Source organism: Cupressus sempervirens, chromosome 9, assembly GCF_028749045.1.
Source record: "Cupressus sempervirens isolate cs-2001-9-10 chromosome 9, ASM2874904v1, whole genome shotgun sequence".
NCBI lineage: Eukaryota > Viridiplantae > Streptophyta > Pinopsida > Cupressales > Cupressaceae > Cupressus > Cupressus sempervirens.
Genome location: NC_143126.1, coordinates 303,346,244 through 303,357,208, shown reverse-complemented (window position 1 = coordinate 303,357,208; position 10,965 = coordinate 303,346,244). Strand labels below are relative to the sequence as shown.

At 34.8% G+C, this 10,965-nt stretch overlaps 1 protein-coding gene across 2 annotated transcripts in view; it reads right to left on the bottom strand.

Annotated features, from left to right (window-relative positions):
• Positions 1–732: 732 nt before the first annotated feature.
• LOC149538606 (endoplasmic reticulum oxidoreductin-2-like) overlaps positions 733–10,965 on the bottom strand; it is a 160,995-nt gene continuing 150,762 nt past the window's right edge. For both annotated transcript variants that reach the window (XM_089799922.1, XM_089799923.1), the window contains 3 exons: positions 1,561–1,763; positions 1,289–1,406; positions 733–1,174 (listed from right to left, as the gene is read on the bottom strand). In XM_089799922.1, coding sequence (XP_089656048.1) covers positions 1,025–1,174; positions 1,289–1,406; positions 1,561–1,763 — 471 coding nt within the window. In that variant the 3' untranslated portion in view covers positions 733–1,024. The remainder of the gene's footprint in view (positions 1,175–1,288; positions 1,407–1,560; positions 1,764–10,965) is intronic.

The window sequence follows — 10,965 nt, the reverse complement described above, 5'->3', positions numbered from 1 at the left end:
TTATGGACACAATACAAGTGAACAACATAAAAGAGCTTTTTGAGGGACCAAGACTTGCAGCTCCACAAAAGAAGGGACAGCCTAGAAAAATACGACAAGGATATTTAGTGGATATTTAGTGGTTCCCCCTTTTGGTCCCATAGACCTTTGGTCTCGTGGACATTAGTACAATCATTTCATTTCATTTCAAGCGTCCATTGCAGACCTCAAGATTTTACATTACTCATTTCACTTCACAATACCAGTTAATTTGATTAAGTAGCAAACAATAAAAATATAGATTTCAATTTGCCTTTCACAACCCTGTATACCCACACAAATTTCTCAGTTCACAATGCCGCATGTACAGTTGATGCCGATCCCATTGTGGCTTGTATTTCATCCATTTGGCTTTTCCTGTTTCAAAAGACATTGCCCTATCGATTAACGTTCTCATCAAACATGTCTGTTTTTGTAGAAATTCAAAAACTAAGAATATTTCCCCAAAGCTTATGAGCTTGAAGTAAACTATATAAGAAAATCTTATGATCTTTGTACACCACTGCACTAACATTAATTGTTCAGTTCATAGAATTTCAAGCGAAGAGTTTAACCCGTACCTGAAACAATTTGTTATGCCTGTGTGAATTTAACTAAAACAGAACAGCATGGACATAAATCACCTCCATGAAAATGGGGTACTGACCAACTAAATATGAACTTGAAACAAAAACATAATGTGCAGCTTGCCAAAGCAAGAAAAGAAGAAAATTCATAATTATATGAATACTATTATGTACATTAAATATTATCATTATGTGGATCAAAATTCTCTTGAAGTGGAGTACTTCCTATAACTATAGTATGTAGGTACTTTTTATCCCTGGACAATCATAGCAATGGCACTTTCAGAGCATGCCCATGACTTTTTCTGAATTTGCCAAACTAGCTGTTGTACTATAACTTTTAGGTCACTGCTAAAAAAAATTCTTGCTAGTCCATGTAGCTGCTCTCATCTTGAAAGTAAAATGATTGCTAGAAATCTTCATAAAGTCTGAAAGATGGGTACTGAATTGTAGCCTTCCTTTTCAGCCACTTCAACAATGGGAGCCAGTGCACGAACAGTTTCAACTGACTCGGATAATCTATTCAGAAGATTAATCAGTGCAATCACTTCATTCCGTTGCAACTGTAACTGTACACCATTAGCTCAACACAAAAGGGTATGTCATCAAAAACATTTGACTTCTTCATCCTGTAGAAAATGAATATTAGTAAAAGCACTGGAAACAGTTAAAGCAAGACCTACCTGTTCAGATTTGTGGCCATTCACCGAAAAGAGTATCTTAAATGCTGTGCCAAGACCAAGAATTTGTAGCTTTCCCCAAAGCCGACATTTTTCACATCCCACACAATCCATCAATGCACTGTACGATAAACAAAAATTCCATTGTAAGTGAAAAAGGTCCAGTTGCATTATGTCAAATCCATCTTGACCTAAATGCCAGGCTACAGTGAATCATTTCGTTTAAATATCATATAGACACTTTTGGTCTGAAATGCAGGACACCTCAAACAAACCTGATATTTCTGAACTGCTTTTGAATTTGACTTTTCAATTCATGTCCATTTTGACCCTTCCACAATCTAGCTTCGTCAAATGGAATTGGACAAGCTGCTTGCAGACAATCATTATAAACAAGTTGCTTCACCAATAACAGAGTATTTTTATCTTCCAATGGATTTCCTGTGCTGTATTCGGCTTGGGAAAGATAGTCAGATGCCTGTGAAAATAAGGTATACATACACAAGATCAACAGAACTATCAATCTCTACTGAATGTAATTTTGAAAATCTGCAACTTCAACATTAACAAAAACTAGAAATTTTATTTATACTGGAGAACTGTACAAATATAGATCTAATAGCCGTAACACACTGAAAATTCAGGAAAGTCAGAATATCTTGAAATAAAATATACATATATGAATCACTAGTACCAAATCGCAAAACTAAGCTCTGATACCAAATCTTGTGCATAACAATTTCCACCATTAACCTCAAGAGGAAAGATATTATAGTGGTAACTATGATCAAAATTGTACCAGCATTCTGACATAACAACATATAATAAAATTAAAGAAAGAAAATAACAGCGTCACAAGAGAGAAGAGAGAAAACACTTATATGCCCTGGGAAAACCCTACCAAAAAAAAAACTCAGCCTACAAAGCGGCAAAACCAATTTATTCTCGGCAACGAAACAGTCTCAATACAATATCAAACTCGGAGCCTTCAAAGGCAATCAACACTCAATCAAGGAGAAACCATGCAATGCTGTACCAGTTCAGCCCCTCAGCGTTGAGACCAATGCAGCAGGAACCAAAGACGCAACGGGGATACTGCTCCTGACTACTAGACAGAAGGTTGGTCCAGCCCGCATTGCCTTCTTCAGCAGCAGCACGATGCATTCCTTATAAGATCAATCCAAGAACAACTGCAAGCCGCATATATCCATGCCCCAGAATCTCCTCAGCAAGCAGTTCAATCCTTCAAATGCATACACCAGCTTCACTCACAATGAGCGTGTCCAAGATGATCAACCAAAAAATGATGCCTACCTTCTGTTCCATGCCTTCAGTCAACAGATTAAAAAGAAAAAGGAGCAAGAAACCAAGTTATCTAGTTACTTTTAATTTAAGCACCCAAATACATCTCTGAGGTGGGTTCCCAAGTTTATCTCATCAAGAATCATTACAACCTTTGAGACAACCCAAATTCTCCCTTCTATCAAGTGTTCAAAATGACTTGTCCATTCGATCGATCCTGCTTTAAATGTATCTAATATCTAATAAATCAATTCATTTCTTCAATATGACCCCCACATTAATTGGATTTGCCCAAGATGTCTTCCACATTAAATCATTAAGCCATGTGCTCACTAAAACATGACCTTAATATCAAGTGCATTTCTGACACATACCTTTAATGTTAAGTGCATTCCAATATTACATCACTACTTTGGAAAAATATTGCACCTGCAAAGTGCAGTGCCCCACTCGAGATGGACCAGGACTTTAAAAAGTCTTTAAAATTCCTATGTGCAAGGCATACAACATCTTTTCCAATATAAACTTAGAATAGACACTGAACCTGGAAGTAATGAACAATATGCACTCAGACTGAAAACATCTTTCACCAACAGATCAGAAGGTGAGGGCTTATTATGGATCTCATGACTCATTCATCAGTTGAAGAAGATAACCATAGCAAGCTTTGACGATTTTATTTTAGAGAAGCATGTCTTGCATACCAACATCCTACAGTTATGCAGTGATGTGCTTATGAACTTAATAGAGGTCTGATTAGTAGGTTACTCTTTGGCCAAGGGATAGCCTTTGGACCAAGTTCAAATTGGGCACTACTACATGTTTATCTATTTACACACCTTAGTTTTTATCAATCTTGTTAAGAATACTTGTAAGGAAGCCCCCTTGGTCTAGTTGAGCTTGAAGTGAAGGGATTACCCACTTAGTAAATCGGTACAATTTTACCCTACCTAAACACAAATTTGAGGTCAGTTGCTCTAAGTTGGTGCTTAGAAAATAACACACCTTTAAAAGGGATGTGGGAAGCTACAACTTTGTGCACTAACATATTGGTATTGTTGTGCCATATATAATGATTTTTATTTTAATAAACCTTTTAACACAAAATTGCCTATTTGCAAGTTGGAAGTGTGGCAACTTATGCAAACACAAATGACGATTTCTTTCCATGTAACTAAATACAACAATGGAACCCAATGAAATGTCCCTGATCCTAAATCCCCCAATTCTCAAGACAAGAATGTTCCTAGGACGTGGGGACAACATTTCTGAGTTTCCCCATCGCTTCCCATTTGCTGTTGGAACGCAAGGACACCCTGGTGTTCCTAGAATGACCAGGGGCACACGCAGATATCCCTCAACCATTTTGGGGACATTTGGTTGTTCCCTGGCAGCCGACGAATTTTTAAATGGTTTTAAAAAATTACATGTTTTATAATTTAATTTTGGGTTCCATTTGATTTGCACACAAAAACATTCAAAATATTGCATTTCGAAGAGCATTCAAACATGTCAATTTTGGGATAAAAATGAAGAATCCAAAGGCCACAGGACCCCACAATGGGCATTGCCCCTTGACCCCCACTTCCAAATGTTTTTTGAAGAAAATGAAGAAATTGATGGGGAAATTGCATTGAATCGGGTTTATGTTTTTTAACCCACTTTACTGAGACCCAATGATGAGGAGTTTTCCTTGAGGGATGATTAGAAGCCTCCCTTGCTGCATTTTGAAATTTTGTACTTGTTTTGTTACAATGCTACTACCTGTAATCATCTTTACAATTCTTGATATGATAGAAATCCTATGTTTGCCAATTCGACAATTTAAAATTGTATTTTGTATTGAGCATTCTAATTTCTAATCAATAATTAATATTTAAAACTTCAATGTTCATTGTTCAATGTTCAAGTATGAAAGAAAAATAACAAGAAAAATAACATTAAGTACCAGAAAAGAACTAATCAAAAAAAATTGTTTGAAGGTGGAATATTACCATAAAGATGAAAAGCCAAAGCCAAGAGCATCCACACCATGATCCAAGGAGGAGATACAAGATTGCAAGGGGGAAAAAAACAAAGAAAAAACCCATAATTATGTAGATGGCATAAAGCCTAAAGAAATTACAATGCAAGAATGAGCTTAGTATTGAAATGCTTCCATAGTAGAAAAGAGAGAAGCACCTTAATATATAGAGGTGAGAGAGAGAGAGAGAGAGAGAGAGAGAGAGAGAGAGGAGTTACAAAGTAATACCAAGTCTAAGCATGCCATCTAACATCCTTTGTGGATGCAATGTGTCACCTCATAAGGAGGAAATCTAATATTCCAAATATATTTGGAATAAAGAAAATGAGTTGTCAGAACTCATAAAAGGACAAATGTATTGTGTGGATTCCTTAGAATAATTCTACAAGAGTAAAAAAGAATAATTCTACAAGAGACAAAAAGAGAAAAATAACCCAAGCAAAGATTAATCCCTAACAAAGAATTTACTACTTGGTATGCACAATTTGTTTATTTTACTTCTTGATAGTCTTATAAATCTTTTCATAGCTAGCATTTTAAATACTATATACACAGTATACAGTATATACAACACAGAAAAAACCGTTCAACAATAGCATACTATCATTTTCAAAAAGCCAGATATTGACACTTGTGTGCACAAATTCAAATTTACAGCAAAATGCAAAAGGAAAATCAACAGTGTCTTTCTTCAATTTCAGCAAAATTCTGTTAGCCATCTACAAATAGAAAAATCAATCAAAGAAATGATTTTTTTCAATTTGCCATATAAACTAAATAGAGGATGTTATATAACCAAAAATCTTATATTTATATATAAAGTTGAATTTAATCAGGATAAAGTTGGAATTTTAAAAATGCAAAGAAAGGACACAAAAGTGTTTTTTTAAACTTAGCATTTCAATAGCATAGTGTAATGTCCCATTTTCGGGTTCACTTGCAATGTTGTTGCCCATTTAATCAAGGGTATTCTAATGTTTCCAGTGAGCATTGAATGGTTTAGTACAGTTGAATGACACTTTCAAATTTTATTTCCAGCTTCTCATTCAGTCTCCAAGATTCTTGGAAGGAGCATCCATTTTTATTAGGTTACCCAATCAGGTCCGTTTATCATCTTATCATCGTGATCACTCTTACGCAGTTAGTTTTCTAGTCCAATGCTTTTTGACCATTGTCATTTTAGTACCTCAATATTATAGCTCTGTGGAAAGAGAATAGAAGGTTTATGATGAGATGCTTAAATGTGACCTTAAGTGTTGAAAATATTTTAGAAGTAAAATAAATCATTTTTTGGAGTTGAAAGGCCTTATAAAGTAATCATAAAATGATGTTAAAAGGAGTTAATGAAAAGTTCCATAGAAAGCTTGTAAAACGGGAAATTGAGAGCTCATTTGGTATGCTGAAGATTATTCTGTTTCTTTGATTGATACCTTTGTGGTTCTAGAGTTTGGACTTGTTCCATCTCAGTCTCTAGAGGATGAAATCCCTCTTGGAAAGATCAATTTTGGGGGGTAGGAAGATTCCACTTTAGTTGGCAATTTGGTGGAGTCACTCAGATTTTGGAGTTGGACTCTCGGGTGCAACAATTCTATCCTAGCCATTTTGTAGGAGATATCTTTCAGGAATTTCGTAGTGCTTTTACCATTGGAATTAGAACAGATTATGAGATCTCTTTTAGAGCTAATTCGCAGAGTTTATTGGAGATTTTTCTTAGTTTACTCCTCTTCAACTTGGAGGCCTTGTGGAGGATGTTTCATGAGGAATAAAATATTCTTATTCTAGCTGCGAAAGGGTATATGGTATTAGATGTCAATTCTTAAAAGAGATATTATTTTTTTGGAATAATATTGCAAACCTTCATTTTTGCTTCAACAAAATGAATTAATGAAACAAGACACAAGGTTGGAGTTATTATAAAAATATTGTGGGTTTCGAAGTGCCCAAATATCTGGTCGATATGCAAATCAGACCTAGCTGTTACCCTCATAAAGTCATGGGACTCTTTTATATAAGTTAAATAAGTGTATCTCAGTCTGGGCAAAGCTAAATTTGTGCATATACTTCTTAATGAAGGTGTAAGGAAGAGTAAATCACCTTCATACTCAACATACAAGCATTTTCCTGCTGGTTGTGATATTTCTGAGTTTACTCTTATGTGTAAATGAAGATAGCTTGGCCGCCTAGATTCCCTAACTAGGCATGGCTTCGCTCTATACTCAAAGGGGATTACTCATTGTTGCTAAAGTTTGAAGAATATCTTGCTAGCCACAAGAAACTCTTGCTTCCAATTCTACAAGGGTCATGGGACTTGAGTAGACTGTTGAATCTTACTTCTTTTATCAATGATGAATATATTGGTTGGGTGTTATTCCTTCTTGTTGAGAGCTGATCTGTAATGCCCTACCGAGGAACCCTTGCAGCTAAGGGTAAAACATCCACATTTTTTTTAGTCAATAACATAATACATACATAACATAATCTCTCATAACAACCATCAAAAGCATTAACATGACGATCGTGCACAAGTGGAAGTCTTAACACACTTGCCAAAGTTCCAAGACAACCCAAGTACGCAACCGGGATGGAAGTCCACATCCTACTAACCAAGCCATTCAACGATTCATGACTAATAGTAGAGAAGACCAGGTCAATGTTCATCTGATTTTTATGCCACTACAATAAGCAGAATCGAAGACTCGATTCCAAAGCAGAATATCAAATGTCCAACTCTCTTGAACAAAGACACCACATATGCTAAAGATTGCGAGGAAAGAGAATTGAGATGACTCCAAGGTTCCTTCAAATGGTGAACCTAACTCAATTGTAATGATGTGATATGTTGGTATCTATAATATCCCCTTTTCAGGACATTAGAAATTAATTAAACAATTAAAAATTCTAAGTTGTCAAAGGATAATGACAACTTAATTTGATTATTTGATGAAGTACTAAAATTACTTTAATGAACTTAGTAAAAAATAATAGTCATTTATTCCCTCATTTCAATTGATATTTTAAAAAGGGGAGAACTTAAAAAGACAATGGAAAGGAATACAAAGTAGGCAGAAGGGAAGTGAAGAGTGACTACAGTAGGCTATTAAACAAGGAGGAGAGATTCATTCAGTATGCTAGTTTATTAATTTCTTTGAAAGATCTCCAAGAGCTTCTTGTTTTCAGTTTTTGTTTCCTAACGACGGAAACCCTTGAGACTACTCTCAAATTGGATGAAAACCTAATTCAGGTTGGAGATATCATCCACGTATCTCACATTACAGTTACAAGTTGTTTTAAACTTGTGAAATCTTTATCAGTAGACAAAATCTGTAAGGATCTATGCTTGTGTTGTTAATTGTCTGAAGTATATTATACTGTGAATATTATATTCAGAATATTAAAAAGAGAAATATGACTATTGAATCCTGGATGTTTTCTCATTTGGATTTGAGCCCTATCCCAGTTTCATATTATCTCTAAATACTCAATTCTGAGCATTATGCAACAAAGATTTGTGAGACTCGCATTTCTGTGTGAAAATTAATATTTTCTAAGTGCTATTTTTGATATTTGGGTCTCCTAATCATTGGTGGGAGAATTAATGACTGCTGGTCAACCGTTGGAAGTCTTAATATATTTTCCAATACTTATATGTTACCATGGATGCTTTATAATATATGGTGGAAGAGATTAATATTTCCTTTGAAGTACATTACCATTAATATTATCTGAAGATTAATATATTGCCTAGTGCTGGCATAGTTTATTACATTGGAAGAATATTTAGCCTACAAAGGCCCACAATTGTATATTTGGAATCGACCCTTTGAAGACTCCTGAGAACACATGATGTATTTGCCTCCTTGTTGAGATCTCTAGATCGTTTTCTACAAATGTAATAACACCACCATGTTATTGGTGTGTTCCAAATGCAGATTTGAAGACTTATAAATATGAGAGGAGACATGTCTCATGAAGAGAGATGTCTCTATGGTTAATCATCATTAGATAATAATAATATATTAACAATAATATAAATAACCATATATATTATATAGATATATAATATATTATATATATAGAAAAATATTTGTCTAAATGATGATTTATCATCAACAATGTATCTCATGAATCAATCTGACTTAAGCTACAAACTTAACACTCCCTCTTAGCTAGGGAGGATTGTTATAGGAGTTTAGAACACATTATGCTCTAAGTATATGAAGAGTTTCATCTCAGTATGATATTCCTCATGCTTATATTCTTTTGGTATGTTCACTGGCATCAAATCATTGATGCCTACCAAAAGAATATGTTATATCCTAGTAGGATATGACTTATCTGATTTCCGGCACTCCGAGACAACAACTTAATGAAGTCAATAAAATAACTAGTAATAAACATGTCATGAACTCTATCATGACAAGTATCATGATCTTTGGCACTCTGGGACAGCAAGTTAATGTAATCTGATCACGATACGTTCGTTATTGTGACTACCGGCACTCTGGGACAGCAACTTAATGTAGTATGTCATGATAACAGGTCAATCTATTGATAAGATCATCACCTTACAATATCAACCCTCCACATATATATATATATATATATATATATATATATATATATCAATGAAAGATCATCACCCTTCATGACATAATCCACATATGCAAAATAGTAACCACCATGAGCCAAGTCAATGGGTGGAACAAGGGCTTTCACGTCAACTTCTCTCTCACCGAGAAGAATTCATTATGAGGAATTTCACTAGGAACTTCTCCCTTATAGAGAAGAGATCACACTTCAAAAATTTCCCTTTGAACAACGATCATGGGAAGTCAAGTCCTCTAGTTACTCCCTTAGAGCTCTATTTGCCAAAGAATGTCTGTTGAACTCCCTCCGAATCTGATATCAATCTTCTGACTTTCTAGTTATAAGTTGTTATTTTCTCATGATGTACACAAGGTTAGGCCCATCAAAATTTTGACTCCCTCTGAGTATCTATCTTTCGAGTTCCTATGTTGCCTTTTGAAGAAGTGTCAAGCTCCCTCTTAATATAGAAGGATACTCATAAGCTCAATCATCACGGATATTTGCTTCAAGGGCCTCACTTTATGTAGCCTGATCATCAGATGACTAATGAATTCTAGATCACAACTTCTTTAGAGTTGCTGCCATAAGATTGAGTCTGCACAATATTCCTGCAAGAACATCCTTAGATATAAAGGAAAAGATCAAGGCAAATAGCTCTTTATGTTACATATAGAAATACAATAAGAGAGAGACTACAATGGGTTGATAAATGTAACACTCAAGGATAAGAAATACTTATCTGCATATGAAGGTCCATAGACATTAAATGGGAAATTGTTTTTTTGAGAATGGAACATCTCTCTTCTAAAGATGGTTCAAGTGGGAATGGAATATTGAATATTACATTGATCATTATTCCCCCCACAATGTGAAATTCCCACTCTTATATCAATCAATTATGGTAAACTAATTTCTTCTAAAGAACTATCAATGGTTCCCATCTTTCTTGTGGGTGGCCAAAACTCTATTGCAGAAGTCCAATCCAATGCTTGTGTGTCACACTCTTCCCAATGTCTAGAGGTATATGAATCATCGATTTTGTCTTCTTTTTTTACTTTTTTAAATAATTTGTATCCCTTCTTTTGTTGTGATCACTACATATTATCTTCAGCAATGCCTCTATTGTCGTTGTCCAAATTAATCCAAGAAATGTGAAAGTGTTGTCTTTCTTAAAGAAGTCAAAACATCTAAGAAATTATTGTTCCAACTTCTCATTATTATTCCAAGTAAAATGTGAGGTTATTGTCTCTCTTTAAAATTATCCATCCACGACTTTATAATTCATTTTGATGAATTTCCTCTGGTTGTCGCGTTCCAGTCTAATGCTTTGCTCCAAGGCAACTATTGTGTTCTCACATAACCACATTGACACTTTTCATCCCATGTTAGCATCCTTTGTTTTGGTATATTTCGAACATCTCAACAACCTTACATACATACAATTATCAAGTTGCTTTTATAAATATTCACCACTCTTATTCTCACATATTATCAATCTCAGACGTATGAGCCTTTTTGTAGATTAAACAAATAAATATGGTTGAGAAGTTCCAATTATAACTAATCTCTAATCACTCAACTTTTTAACTGTTGTTTTTTCTCTGTATTCAATGCAACGCACTAATGTTCTAGGGCACTAGGCATCTCAAAATCACTATGATTACTTGAGTTAAATACCTCACAGTTTTATTGTAGGGATTCACACTATCTCTTCTCTATGTTGTCTCATTCTAATGTTGCCCATGAACGGTAGAGTAAGATCGACATG